The sequence below is a fragment of the Asparagus officinalis genome, unplaced genomic scaffold (genome assembly GCF_001876935.1).
Source record: "Asparagus officinalis unplaced genomic scaffold, Aspof.V1 AsparagusV1_Un588, whole genome shotgun sequence".
Lineage (NCBI taxonomy): Eukaryota > Viridiplantae > Streptophyta > Magnoliopsida > Asparagales > Asparagaceae > Asparagus > Asparagus officinalis.
In genome coordinates, this window is record NW_017972850.1 from 6,116 (window position 1) to 22,162 (window position 16,047).

General features: G+C 43.3%; 1 protein-coding gene across 1 annotated transcript; it reads right to left on the minus strand.

Moving 5' to 3' along the window:
* Nucleotides 1–2,575: 2,575 nt before the first annotated feature.
* On the minus strand, nucleotides 2,576–3,385 carry LOC109827965 (gibberellin-regulated protein 2-like). The gene is made up of 3 exons (XM_020394990.1): nucleotides 3,264–3,385; nucleotides 3,036–3,081; nucleotides 2,576–2,962 (listed from the first exon to the last, which is right to left on the minus strand). Exons 1-3 carry the CDS (start codon nucleotides 3,315–3,317, stop codon nucleotides 2,775–2,777), a joined length of 288 nt encoding a protein of 95 aa, XP_020250579.1. The 5' UTR covers nucleotides 3,318–3,385; the 3' UTR covers nucleotides 2,576–2,774.
* Nucleotides 3,386–16,047: the final 12,662 nt, after the last annotated feature.

Below are 16,047 nucleotides of genomic sequence, written 5' to 3' on the forward strand. Positions count from 1 at the left end.
GTTGGTTGCCTCTATTTCCAGGTCGGCTATAGATGAGTTGAAAGTTCAGCTTTCAAATGAGTTTGAGATGAAGGAATTGGGCGAGGCGAAGCGCATTTTAGGGATGGAGATCGGCAGAGACAAGAAAAATGGCAGAATTTGTTTGACACAGGTGGCTTATTTGAAGAAAGTTCTACAGCGATTCCATGTTAGCATGGATACGAAGCCAGTTAGTGTACCATTGGGAGCCCATTTGAAGCTTTCAGCTGGTCTTTCACCGAAGTCAGTTGAAGATCGTGAGTTGATGTCGAAGACTCCATATGCGAGCGCGGTTGGGAGCTTGATGTACGCGATGGTATGTACGAGGCCAGATTTGTCACAGGCGGTAAGTATTGTTGAATATCATTTCTCCATGATAATGTTTTGATGATAACAATTTATATTTTGTGTGCACTAACTTTCATATGCAGATTTCAATATCAGAATATGTACAAGTGCAAGTGAATATCAAGGCATTTTGAAGTGAAGAAAATGAAGAACAAAAGATAATGTATTTGAATTTTTCTTTGCTTAGAATATTTGTACAAGCCTTGATCACACACACGCACACACACACATTTTTAGAATACACTAACACAGGCTTAGTGTGTTGGTTAACTATAGAAATCCCCTATGTTAACCATTAGAATAATAGTTAAAACTTAATTATAAAAACTCATTATTTCTGAATTTTTGATCTTAATAGTCGACTAATTAGGATAGTAGTCGATTACTCATGTATATAACTCAAATACAAGTTTCTGTCTTTTTACAGTATAGTCGACTAATAGAGATTATAGTCGACTACTGAGATGTTTGACAGAAACATAAGTTTCTGTCTTTTTACAGTGTAGTCGACTAATGACTACAGTAGTCGACTACTGAAGAAAAATATAAATTTTCAAGTTTCTGTCTGAACTCAGTGTAGTCGACTAATTATCATTATAGTCGACTACTGAGAACATTTTCCGAAAACACAGAGTCTGTCTGAACTCAGTGTAGTCGACTAATGACTACAGTAGTCGACTACAAGAGACAGTTTTTCAGTTTTCAGAATTTGAATATCTGACAGTTTTTGGCCGTTTTTAAACGTTTTCAAACTTTAAAAACTTGTCTTTTCAAGGGGTATATATAGGTTATTTGTTCAGTCTTGTTTTGGGTTCTCGACTTATTGTAGATTGAGTTCGTACTGGACACAACAAGTGGGATATTTGGTTGCTTTGGTATCGGCTCAGTTTTGGAAAAACTTCACCGAGGTGGAGAATTGTGAAGTGTGGGACCTACCCACGTGACGTGAAGCAGCATTTGAGAATGCGGTTTTGATTATTTCCGCATGAGCCTTCTTTTTGTTTCCTGGACAATAACCGGCCCACCCGAATACATATGCAACTATATATATATTGATGTTTTTGGTGTCTAGGTTTTCGTGCGAGTTGGGTTTGTTTTGTCGGCTTGGGATTTCTTCGGCAAGCAGGAGGTTTCGTTTTGTTTTGTGACTGCGGAACAGAGGCGCAGATCACGGAAGTTTGGCGGCTGCAGGTTGGGAGTTTTGCGGCTGCGGGAAAATTTGCTGCAGGAGATTTAAGTGCAGGCTTTTGTGTTTCTTTCTTTTGTGAGAGATATTTGTGAGGGATTTGAGAGTTTGTTTGAGGGTTTAGTTTGAGAGTGATTGTAAACCCTAGTTGTATTCTCTCCCTCTATTAGTAGATCTCCCCCTTCCTTGCCCCGTGGACGTAGGCAATTTGCCGAACCACGTTAAAATTGGTTGTACTGCTTTTGTGTGATTTGTAATAGCTTTTAGGGTCTCTCGACAGGTCAGTCCTAGAACTGATGAGAGGAAGAGCCGATATCTCACTTGGTTGAGATATCCGCTTCAGATTCTTGTCTCCTTGGTGAGACGGGAATTCTTATTGCGATCTGACTCTCTTGTTGTGCTGCCGAAGTGCTGTCGAAATTTCCGCTGCGCGCAACATAAATCACTGTAGCATTATTACTGTAGCACATGTGGGGGAGCCGTAGTGGTTTAAAAAATGCTGTAGCATTCAAAAAATATACTGTAGCACTTACACAATTGTATTTAAATATAGAATTACTGTAGCAGAAATAAAAAAACGGAGGTCATGCTTTGCACGGGGTGCACAATAGTAGTATAGGAGACAGAACTCGGCACATACATGCCTATAAAACTCTTCTTTAAATATAATGAAAAAAGTTCATTTACAACTTATGCATTAAATTACATAAGTTATGGAATCTTATTTTAATTAATAATTAATAGTTAGTAATTTAAAAAACAAAATGGGAATTATGAAAATTGAAAGAGGCATTAATATAGGCATTCAAAATTTTCAGTACCCATATTCTCTTTTATAAACGGTATAGACTGTATAAATTTTTATGCGATGTCTAATAACCCATTCTCAAATTAAAGTACTAGACTCGAGGATGATTGGATCAAGATTGACCCGAATGAGATTTAAAAACTAGCCTAGCCTAAATAAAGAATGCGCGCCTATTGCCTGAAGTATATATATGAAGCAGCATATACTAGGATTGATTAAAAACCAAAATCAAAAAAATTCTAATTATAAGAACACCTTACTTTCATACAATCTGTGCTCGCTTTTATTCACTGAACATACATAACATGCGTACATAATCAATCTACAACAGAATCGACCACAACTTTATTAACTCCGCATGTACGCATAAGGCACAACTCGAATAATGAAATTCGCAGCACGGGCACACGTCTTCTAGGGGCACTTGTGGCGGCCTCCGTGGGTGTGGGTGGTCATGTTGGCGTAGCACGGGCACACGTCTTCGTTGCCCGAGGTGCCCGGAGGGACGCAGCTGCACCTCCGGCAGCAGGTGTTGCAGGCCCTGATGCACATCTTGTGCCTCGAGGCCTTGCTGCATCTGTACTCGCATTTCGACCCGCAATCTGCACATACACACACACACGTACGTGATGCGTACATATATAGATTCATGCGAAAGCCTGTGAAGTTATTTACCTATTGCTTGCACCCCAACAACTCCTCGTCCAGTGAAGATACCCGTCTGCGCGTGCACAGCATGTACATAATCAGATACGGCCAGCTATTAGAAAATAAAACCATATATATATACGTTTTCTCTCTTAATTTCTAATGAAGAAAATCAAAGTATTCGATCACAAAGTTAACATAGATTAAACACAGGAGGAGGAAGAGCGCCTGTCGAAATCATGCGCGTGGACTCACATCGACCAAAAGAACAAAGAGAAGAACCGCAAGCAACAATTTAGCCTTAGCCATATTAATTTGAGGAGGAAGGAGATCAGCTCAATTTAAGCCTTAATTAGGACGTCCGTTTCTTCGTAAGCACACGCTGTTTACGTGCGCAACGTTTCGTGCTGGTATTTATACAGGCCAACGTTGGTGTGAAGCCACCACACGCAGGAGAATTTGTGGTTTTTTGTCGGGTCATATTTTTCGTGCGGAGTCTTTTGCACCGTGGTTTTTAGCTGGACTGCTGGAATTTGGAGGTTGAGGTTTTCGTTTTGGACACTCAACGTTGGGTTTGAACGCCGACGGCTACGATCGAATTTTATTTAAGGGTGTTGCTACAAGGACCCAAATAGGGGACCCAAGGCATGGGACAGGTGATGTGTCACCATCCGGTTGCATGATGCACTGTTCATGACATGGGGTAGGTGAGTTGTCACCATCCGGTTGCATGATGCACTGTTCATCATGCAACCGGATGGTGACACCTCACATGTCTCATGCCTTGGGTCCCCTATTCGGATCCCTGAGGCATTAATGTTTATTTAATTAGAAGGAAAAGTGACTTTGAATATCTCGAAAGAAATTAATTTTAAAATCAAGAAGAATGAGGAAGTTTAAAGGAAATCACAACTGAGAAATTACTCATGCTAACAATAATACCCAAGAGAAAAAAAAGAGAGAGATTAATTTTCTTCAAGAATAGAAATTGCCAACATTATATGTTCTTGTTTGCGTGGTTATTTGTTTTCTATGTTTTTCATTAGGGTGCTTGGAATACTTCGGCCAAATTCTAACAATTGGTATCAGAACTTTTTCGGATATATCTAATATTATCCTTCTCGTTGGGCTGTACTTTACGAAAGAGGGAGGTTAAAATGGCAAGAAAATAGGCTTAAGTAAGTGGAGGTATTATAAAGTGGTCACTTTAGAAAACTCTAGGAAAGTAAATAGGTTTAAGTAGTGGAGGTATTATAAAGTGATCAGTCTAGAAAACTCTAGGAAAGTAGTGGAATAAAGAAATGTTGATAACATTAGACAAAAATGACAACTAGAGGAATCTATTCCATTCTAGAGGCTAAAAATCGTCGAACTTCCCATGCCTTCAGTTTAGAAAAGTCGTAGGTCTCTAAAATCTTTTAACATCTAGAAATTAATTAAATCTCCATAAAGAAATATCCTTGGTGGGAACAAAAAATAAAAAAAATAAAAAAATTTACTAGGACGTATTATTTGAAAATCGTGCTAGTTCGCATAAGTTGACTGAGATGAAGAAAGCTCTTGTCTTTCGTTTCTTTATATAGCCTTCTAAGTTTTAATTTTTTAAAGTCCTTCACTTGTATTTTTAGTCTTGGGATGGTTCCTTGGTTCCCACCATTAGCAAAATAGTTTGGTTGTTTCAATTTAAACTTTCTATTATTAATAATGGTTAAATTATCAGATTGATATTTTTTATACACTCCTTCAGTTAGATTTTTTTTAGCTTCAGCAATGTTTCAGAATTTGTTCTGAGCCAAATGTGTAATAAGACTCGTAACTCTGCCGACAACAAAATAAACCGCGAAACCTCTTTCTTCCTAGCAGTTTTTGGCGTCTCACGCGCTCTTCACTATATTTGGAGGTAATACCATGTCTTTCTCTTCTTCCTCCCAAAACTTACTTCCTCGTATCGGACTCAACCTTCTCGCTTAAATTTGGGCATAATTATTTTTGAATTTTTCCTTACGAAAGTACTAATAACATCGCATGAGGTTCCAATACTTTTTTTTCTCTCCGATGGTGGTGAAATTACGAGTTTAATTGCACATTGGCTCATAAGAAAATACCAAATCGTCGCCAGAGCTAAAACATACCAAATTGGTAATTAAGAGGGATGTACAAAAGATACTAATCTAGCAATTTAGCCTATGTAATATCCGATCATCAAAGGACTTCTGTTCATTTATCTAAGGAACAACCTTCAGGCACTTTAACTAGTACTCATTCCCAATAATAATCAGAGTGTCATCCTCATGTAATATTTGTTAGGGAATTTCAGTCTCCCCGCCTACCAAGATATGCGCAACTCGGAAGCCAACCCACAATCAATAAGATAGAACAATCACAATCAAGAAAAAAAAAACACCGAGATTTACGTGGTTCGGTCGACCAACTTCGACCTACGTCCACGGGGCAACAATACGAGTGGTTCGGTCGACCAACTTCGACCTACGTCCACGGGGCAACAATACGAGAAATTCACTATGTATTAGGAAGAACTACAAGAGGAACCATCGACCTACGTCCACGGGGCAACAATACGAGAAATTCACTATGTATTAGGAAGAACTACAAGAGGAACCGCTCAACTCTCGTCTGTCAATCTCTCAACCTCACATACGTCATCAACTATCATATTCTCTCCAAAGCTCACTCCTTGTAATCTTTTGTACGGATAAAGACTACGAAACCCTCTCTCTCTCTCATCTACTACATCTCTACTTTTTCTTCATGTTTTTTCCTCCACCAATAGAAGAATATATATAGGGAAACCAAAACCCTATCTCTAGCCTAACTTCCTAATTAGAATAAGATTCAAACTCCTAATCATGATAAAGCTTTCTAGGGCAACACGAACAATAACTCGAACTAAACCACAAACAATATGCAAACCACAATCACAGCAAGAACACACAATTTACGTGGTTCGGCAAGTTGCCTACGTCCACGGGGCAAGGAGGGGGGGAGTTCTTTCTACTAGAAATCAAGAGAATACAAATAGGGTTACAAATCTCTCAGACCAAACCCTAAAACAAAACTCTAGATCTCTCAAAGCTCTCTCACAATTGGATGCAATGATTCTCTCTCTTTGGCTGCTCAAATTCGTCCAACCTCTACCCTAAACAAACAGGTTTAGGTATATATAGAACTTACAAAACGAATCGGGTCGAAAACCTGAAAGCTCAGCCCAAAACAGCGTCGGTCGACCGGACCGGTCGACCGCGATCAATTCCGGTCGACCGGCCCGGTCAACCGACCAGCTCTCAGTAGAAAACCCAAACTCCAGAGAACCGTCGGTCGACCGATCTCCTTGTGCACGAATGCGGTCGACCGGACCGGTCGACCGCCGCCTGGTTTGCCTGATTCTTCTGAGTTTCTGTAATTTCTCCAATTCTCCACCTCGGCGAATGTTTCCACCAAAAAACTGAGCCGACACTAAATCATCCAATAGTTCCTCAACAAATCCAGGAACAATACTCGAGCTGAAACGCGATCTTCCCCCCCATTGAATCAACTGATCAAACCGGCTGCATCTGAAAGACTGCCTACGTATCCTCTTGCCCAAGGAATCAAGCCGAACGTAGTTCACCCAAATGGCCGCCAACGGCCTCAGCACTGAAGGATGTTCAACAACTTCAAACAATGACCAAATTTCACTCCTGAAACAACTTTGGTCAACATATCTGCAGGGTTGTCATTTGTGTGGACCTTCTCCAATATGACATCTCCATCATCCAAGACGTCCCGTACAAAGTGGAATCTGACGTCGATGTGCTTCGTGCGCGCATGATAAACCTGATTCTTCACCAAATAGATAGCCGACATACTATCACAATATATCCGAATAGTCTCCTGAGTGATCCCCAAGTCCTCTAATAATCCACGCAACCATAAAGCCTCCTTAATAGCTTCAGTAACTGCCATATACTCTGCCTCTGTAGTAGAGAGAGCCACTGTGGACTGAAGCGTGCAACGCCAACATACAGGTGCACCTGCCAATGTAAAAGCATAACCTGACGTAGACCGGCGTTTGTCAAGATCTCCAGCATAGTCTGAATCCACATATCCAATACAAGCCTGCCCATCCTTCTCATCCTTCTGAAATACTAAACCAACATCCACGGTGCCTCGAACATACCGTAGAATCCACTTCACGGCCTCCCAGTGACCCTTCCCCGGGTCGTGCATGTATCTCGATACCATGCTCACGGCCTGTGACAAATCTGGCCTCGTACACACCATCGCATACATCAAGCTACCTACTGCACTGGCATATGGGACCTTCGACATATAATCTCTGTCCTCAACTGAAACAGGTGACATCAACGCTGAAAGCTTGAAGTGGGGAGCCAATGGTGTGCTAACTGCTTTTGCATTGCCATCAAAGCTGAATTTCTTCAACATCTTCTGCAAGTAACTCCTCTGTGTAAGCTTCAATTTCCCCTTCACCCTGTCTCGCTCGATCTCCATACCCAATATCTTCTTTGCCTCTCCAAGATCCTTCATCTCAAACTCGGATGATAACTCCTCTTTCAGCTTTCGAATAGCCGAAGAATTCCTGGAAGCAATAAGCATATCATCAACATATAAAAGCAAATATATGAGCTCACCATCCTGTAGCTTGTGCATATAAACACATGGGTCATATGGGCTCCTCGTGTACCCTCGGCCAATCATAAAGCCGTCGAATCTCTTATACCACTGTCTTGGTGACTGCTTCAAACCATAAAGAGACTTCTTTAGCTTACAAACCAAATCTTCCTTTCCTGCAGCTTTAAAACCCTGTGGTTGTGTCATGTAGATCTCCTCATCTAAATCACCGTGTAGAAAGGCTGTCTTCACATCCATCTGGACCAAATCCAAATCCAACTGTGCCACCAACGCCAATAAAATTCTAATCGACGAATGCTTCACAACGGGTGAAAATACCTCGTTGTAATCAATGCCCTCAAGCTGTGCATATCCCTTGGCAACTAATCTGGCTTTGAACCGAATGTCCCCAATAGAAGATCCCTCCTTCTTCGCATATACCCACTTGCAACCAATAGCTTTCTTACCCTTAGGTAGATGTGCAAGTGTCCAAGTGTCGTTCTTCTGAAGAGACCGCATCTCCTCCTCCATAGCTTCCCTCCACCTGATCGAATCGGGGCTAGACTCTGCCTCCCTGAATGTGGCTGGAACCATATCATCAACGACCTCCACTGATAATGCATATGCGACCATGACATCATTATACCTAGCTGGCCGACGAATCTCTCTCCTCGGTCTATCTGCTGCAATGGTCCTCTGAACATGACCCTGTTCCTGAGTCCCATGATCTACTGTATCCTGTATCTGCCCATCTGTCATCTCATCTCCTCCCAGTGTCACCTCTGTAGGAGCCTCAATGGATACAGTGTTCTCTGGAGTGGGTGGAGTCACATCATCCTCCACCTGCTGCGATATCTCTCCTGTCTGGTCTCCCTCCACCTGCTGAGGGGCTCGAGGCCTCATCATGTACGCCTCGTCAAATGTGACATCTCTGCTAATAACTATCTTCTTGTCCTGTGGATCCCATAACTTGAAGCCTTTGACTCCATCCCTAAATCCCACAAAGACTGCTTTCCTCGCTCTCGGATTTAATTTGCCATCACTGACATGATAATAAGCTGGACACCCGAATATCCGAAGCGACTCATAGTCACTAGCCACCGAACCAAACCAACGCTCCAAAGGAGTCTTCCCGTCTATCGCAGTGCACGGCAACCTGTTCACAAGATGGCTCGCATAAACCAACGCCTCGGCCCAAAAAGATCTAGGCAATCCACTCTGCGTCATCATACACCGCACCTTCTCCAGCAAGGTACGGTTCAATCTCTCAGCCACCCCGTTCTGTTGCGGTGTCTCTCGAACTGTGAAGTGTCTTCTAATGCCGTGATCCCGGCAAAACTGCAGAAACGGATCACTCTTGTACTCTCCACCGTTATCTGAACGTAGAGTCTTCACCTTTCTACCTGTCTGCAGCTCCACTTTCTTTTTCCACTCCACAAAAATATCCAGGACCTGATGTTTATGCTTCATCGGGTATACCCAATTCCTCCTGGAATAATCATCAATGAAAGTGACAAAATAGTTGGCCCCACCAAGAGATGTGTTCTTGGAAGGACCCCAAACAAACTCATTCAGAGTTCTAAAACTTGCCACGCAAGTTCTCCACAACGTCAAATCGTGAGGAGAAGACCACATTCCAGTGAAACAAGACATCGGATCATCAACGAGAAGCAAACTCGACGCGAGCATTCGAGGGAGGCATCTCATCGCTACCAAGAAGAACCCAGAATTAAACAAAGGAGAGAATCCCGATCATTCTCTTCTCTTTTGTAATCGGAAATCCAATTGTAACTGAGATTAAAGAAATACAAATCAATTTTTCTTTTATTTCTTTTACTGCAAATTTTTCCACAAACAGTTCTATGATCATTCTTTTTCTAAGCAGTTAGAGAGAATAAAATCAAGCACAGTTCTTTCATTCATTTTTCTTATTACAAATTTTCCACCAAACAAAAGATGGCGACTCCGCTGGGGACTAGCTTCTCTAACGAAGAAGTGGTGGCGCAATCCGATGTTCATCTCACTGGAACAACCATCGAAACTCTCGTGGTAGAGTTTGATCAAGCCAAGTTTGAGGAGGCCCTCTCCTCCGGATCGACTAAAGCTCCAACTGCTCCAATTGCAGCCGAACCGCCTAAGGAAGACTGCTCGGACAGCCCCTCCTCCGATGAAGTGGGTTCAGCTTCAGCCAAACCCGCGCCAAGACGACGGGTATCGGGTCGAAAGATGTCCATTGAGGCGACAAAGGCCTTGAAGCAGGCTAGGAAGAATGCCGCTCGACGCAGGAGGAGATCCCTATGACGAGCACATCTCCGAGAATATCGATCCTTAAGTCAACACGAGCTTCGTGCTTATGAGCCTAAACGCGATCTTATGCCCTGCGTTTCTATTTCAGAATGCAAGTATCGCGTCTATGAGCCCAAACATAGGCTCTGTGTGAAGAAGACTGAACGCAACCCTCAGGGGTGCGTTCCACAAAATAAACGCAACTCTCAAATATGCGTTTCATCAGCAAAACCTGAATCCTCTCGGGATGTCAATGTTGCTCATATGCAGCCCAACTGTTGGTGTTCAACCAATTTACGAACGTTGCTTTGCCCAACCAACGACGACGTTCTCACATGAAGAAGTCTCCAGAGACCGAGTATCCTGGGGTCACTATCAATGTGATCGGCAGAGGAAAAGTCTCAGCTCCTAATTCCAATGACTCTGAGACAAGTCGTTCGCCGACCGTCAGAGAAATCGCTAACGAGTTTGAAGGGATCTACCGACGCACTCGGACACGAACAGGAGTCATTCTCCCTGTCAACTATCGGAGGTTAGCTAGAGGAACCAATTCTGATGATGAACACTCAGCCACTGCAGAGTCCCAATCATCAAGCTCTTTTGTTGAACATGAGAGCTCCGCCTATATGACAGAAAGCCATGAAGATCTCGCGAAGAGACTTGATGAGCAGGAGGCCATGCTCAAATCTCAGCAAGAGGCCATCAATGAACTCATGGCCCTGTTGACTCAAATAGTCGCAGATACGGCCAAATCTCAGAAGACAGATTCGCCACCCAGGCAAGAATCCTCCCGGAGAGGAAAAACGCAAAGGGAAGGGAAAAGTGGTTGATGACACGGCTTCTGACCAAGAAGCCCACAACCTGGAATCTTCCTCTGATGAAGGAAGAGAGACTGAGAATGAGTATAATCTCCAGTCTGCCAAAATGGAAGAATTGGAAGCCCGCCTCAATGCCATGGCCAACAGAAGCGAGCTCCAAGACGAGGGAGTTATCAGACCCTATCCTGTCGAATGGGATGCAGCCCCTTATCCTCCAAAATTCGAAGTCCCGACGCTACAAACTTTTGATGGCACGGGATCACCGAACCAGCATATCTATCATTTCAAGTCACAGACTGGGAATGTGATATCAAATGATGCCATACTGGCTCGATTATTCATTGGCACCCTCAAGGGAGTTGCCTTTGAATGGTTCAGGAAGCTACCTGCCGGATGTATCCAAAGGTGGGCAGATTTAGAGAGACTCTTCCTGTCAAGATTCTTTGAAGAGGATACAGAGGTCTCTATACATACCCTTCTCGCCACTAAGCAGAAGAAAAGGGAATCCGTCAAAGCCTTCGTCAAGAGGTTCCGAACCATGGCTCTCCGGTGTTCGTCAGGTATGACACAGTCTACCCTAGTGGAGACCTGTCGGCACAACTTGCAGACCAACCTCCTAGCCCGAATCGGAGTTGCAGAATGTCGTTCTTGGAGACAACTAATCTCTCAAGGCGAACAGGCTCAAAAGATTATTGCCAGGATCAAAGCTGAAGAACAAAGTAGGCAAGATCAACCTGAGCAATCGGACCAAGCCCAACCTTCACCTGAGCAATCGGACCAAGCCCAATCTCCTCAGTCAGAAGGGGAAGATACTACGACCACTGAAGCTAATCCCCTTCAGTAGGACGCCGGGTCTCCAATAACTATCACGTTAACAACCACCTCTGATAGTCAAGCTCGTTAGATTGTGGCCCACTAGGCGACGTGTCATGTTTACCCTTTTTCCCCATGCACTTATTCAAGACTGGGGGTTGGTTTATTTGTAGTTCATTGGATTATAAGTAATAAATTTTCTGAGTTGTCATGTTCAATAGAACACCTCTGTCAACCACAGAATCTACCAAAACTATCACGTTAACATTTACCTCTGATAGTTCATCAACTTGTCAGGTGGCTCGGCCACCGAGCCACCTCAGGGTGGCTCGGCTTGGGCCGAGCCACCCTGGGGTGGTTCGGTTTCGGCCGAGTCCCCGGGTGTTTGTCCGTTTCGTCCTTTGTTTCCGGTTCTGGTTCTCTTGTGTGGTTGATTGACTTGGCAACGACTCTTTGACTTGATTCCAGATTTGGCAGTGAGTCGGGTTCCTGATATGGCAGTAAATCAACTTCTGAATTTGAGTCCGGAATTGATGTTGATTTGATCGTGATTCATCCGAGTTCGCTCTTGTTTAGATGACTCGGTGATTCACCTAAACATTGGTTTGATTCCGCGTGGGAGTGGATGCATTCCAATGCTTGGGTGCGATTTGTCGCCTCGTTAACCTGCTCCGTTGCGTATAGCTTGGCTTCAGCGTTGGCGAGCTAACGGTCTTGTTTGGATACGTCGCCCGGTGGTCCGTTTGTTAAATCGGCGTCGAGCTGTGCTAAGGGACCTATAGGCAATTTTATACGCCTACACCGGGATTGTCCAGATTTGGTCGAGACTTTCCGGACTTGGTCGGAACTATCATTGTGTCTTTTAACTGCTTTCGACGTAAAATATCATCGTGTCTTTTAACTGCTTTCGACGTAAATTTCCGGTCCGATTTTAGAATGACGTGATTCAAAGTGCATCGGAAAGCCAGAGAAAAGATCTACAACCTCCCATAGGTGGATCACATGTGGAGTAGATGAGACAAGAGTGGTACTTCATCTTTTGCATTCGAAACGTAACTCCCGGTCGAGTTTTTTCATCACCGTTTGACTCTCTAGTTGACTTGTACACCTGGTCAACTTGCTTCATGCATTTGTTAATGTCAAATAATCCTTCCTGACTCAGATAGTGATGTTCATCGTCTTCTCTCCGCCTTGAGTTACGTGCAGTAACCTATAGGCAATTTTTGACGCCTACATACACTGCCTATTCAAATAAGCCCCTCCTAGCCTATGCACACTTGAAATTTGATAATTGAGTTGACTCTTGTCCATAACACTTAAAAACTTAAACAATGTGCCTCGACTTTATTTTTCCTTAACTTAATAGTTCAACTTAAAGATTGACTCGTCCCACTCCATAAAACTCGAAAACATAAATTCTAACACTAAATAACAGGAGACAAAAAATATATTTATTTATATCTTTCAAAATATTTAAAACTTTATTCACAAACAAAAATACAGTATGGATATACCTATGACCTAAGAAGATAAGCCATGGAAACTAGTGTGTGTCACCACCCCCACCAGGAGTTAGAGGCAAAGAAGTATTGGTTGTAGGTGGAGAAGGAGTCAACTGAACTTCTAACTCAACCCCTCACTCAACTTTTTTCTATCGAGTTTGTCCAGCTATCTTTGGACAAGTTCTCACTGGCTTCCACGATAGAGCCCTCAATGGCATCGTCATCAGATCCATCCCTGGTACCACTACTACGTGATCGCCTCCCCACCATGTTTCTCTATCTTCAAGAGTGTATCCAAACAATTGGCTACCCTTGACGGACAACAGAGCCCACCATGTTTCTCTATCTTCAAGAGTGTATCCAAACAATTGGCTACCCTTGACGGACAACAGAGACAGTTGGATACACTCTTCAACTTGGTCAGAAGTTGTGCCAATAAATAATAATATCTAGCCTTATAAGCCATCGTCACCTCCACCATTCCAAGGACGCTATGATAGTACCCCTCAACAATCTCCTATCGATGAGCCTCAGATTCTAGATGAGTGATAAGGCCCTGGACCCGGACTAGGGATGACTCGCGTTAAGTACTCTACTCCTGAAGTGTCTGGCAAACTAATCACTCCTCTTCGAACTTAACCTTCAAGCGCTGGGCGCAATGCTGGTCGAACTTATCCTTCTCCATAGCATGATCAATCTATCGCGTACCTCGTGACACCTCCTCAGATAAGAATTTTATTCTCTTATTTTTCTCATTTAGTTTGCGCTTGAGTTTATCAATCTCAGTAGATGTCTGGTTGTCTGAGATCTTCAAGCTATCAACCATGCCCTCCCATACCTCTCATTCTCCTTGATCCACAGTGATTGAAGAGCATTCTCTAAGTCAGTCTTCTAAGTTGTTGACTCTACCTATAGCTTGAGGAATGAAGCTCGAGCTTATTACATTTGACCAAATATCTCTTTCTCCACTATAGCCCGGCGAACCAAATAGTTCCTAAGGCTTAGGTGCTAACCTACATCTGGAACATTCCTTAATATTTGTTCATCTCTGGAGCCAAACTGCTCCACTGCCTTTGACTGAGCCACCCGAGACTAAAGCACTAAATCCCTTGTGTCCTAGTGATGAGCGGGCTGGTGCCTACACTCTAGGGTCAACTTCTTGTAATATCAGGGGCTAACTTTCGGTGATCCGTTCAATAGCATCCTCAATTGATCTCTATCTTAAAGTCGATCTCTTTGACACAATGAGGATACACCCATCCATAATTCATGAGGGAAGACACCCCCTTAGCAGTGGGTTCTTTTCCTTGATGATGGATGAACTCGACAGGGCCCTCTAGAGTCTACTCACCCTCCGCTGGGACCTCTGTCTCCACCAAAATGTCACCTCCCCTTAAAGCCTCAGCATTGACCCCGTGAAGACCAAGCCCTTCTTCTTGTACTGTGGACCCTTGCTCAAAATGGACGACTTGAGTCTCCACCTCGACTACCTTTCCAGGCCCCTTGCTGCTAACTTTCCTCAGCTTCTTTTTCTTCTCGGCCCGATGATCTAAAGAGATGACACTGCCAACTCGACAGCTATATTAGCTGCCTGAGCATGAGACATTTTAGCTTCTTCCCCAGTCAGATCTGAAAGACGATGTTTCATTGGCTTTGTTGGAAGCTCTTCCTAGACCCCAGTAGGTTTAGTACTAGTCGCCTTAGTAGTTTCCTCCAAGTAGCTCTTCCTAGACCCCAGTAGGTTTAGTACTAGTCGCCTTAGTAGTTTCCTCCAAGTCTAGAGTCAGCTTGGCTGCCTTCTCATTGTCCTAGGCATAGGCGGTACCAGAGAAATGTCAGTCGCTTGCAAAGTAGAATTGTCGAGCAAATCATCCATCTTACGAGAGATACTATGCACTCTAATTCTCTCTAGTACTAGTCTCTTTGCACTTGATAGAGTTTCGGCCATCAAATCCTCCCCCACAATCTTAGGCTAATTCGAACAACCTAAATTTGAGTCATCCCCTATGACCCAGATAAATTTCTCCTTTTTGCCTTCATTCGACTCTAGAGGGTCGGTGATAATCTTCAATTTTCCTACCACCTGAAAGTGGAAGTGGGCCTCATACTGGTGCACCTTGACGCTAACTAGATGAGAGAGCACATTCAAAACTAGTTCCACCCAAAACCTATGGCAGATAATCACGAACCCCACTACTATCACAATCGAATTCGATTCCATATCCATCGGTGAAACCCCTATGGCAGTGACAACGAACCCCACTACTATCACAATCGAATTCGATTCCATATCCATCGGTGAAACCCCTATGGCAGTGACAACGCGAGGAAGGAAGGTATGAATGGGTAGGTCGAAACCACACTCCATATTTTTTACATACAAAGGAGCCCAATTCGCGTCATCATCAAAGACTGCTTGTAATTTCTTCGGCGCCTTCAGCTTACACGAACAAAGGATGTTGAATTTTTGGTATAACGACCTTAATTGCACCAGTGTGACTTTTGAATAAAACATCTCCATCTGACCCTGACGAGCATTGAGAGCGGAAGATACCATTAAAATTTCTTTGGAAATTCGCAGGAGGAAGAAGGAGCTAAGTTAACTTTTTAGGTTAAGACTCGATGATCTTCAGAAACAAACAAATCTCTCTTTGCAGCCATCATACTTATAGATAGCTGGATCACAGATGTTAACATCCTAAGGGCTAGATCAGTTTCAAACCAACAACTGAGATTAACTCCAGAATTTGAAATGGCTTCTCTACTATCAAGGCAAGGCACGCCTACTATAAGTAGCCCACAATCAGGAACGAGAGACGAGGCGGCGGAAGCCAAGAGATATCCTCAACATAAGCCACGTTCCATCCAAGGGGCTTTTTAGTCACCCCTCATTAATGCACCTCTTGACTTAGCATATCTACAATCTAAATTCACTCAGACCCGGCCTATGCCAACTCCAAGTAAAAAAGGCCAACTGTTATACCCCTAAAA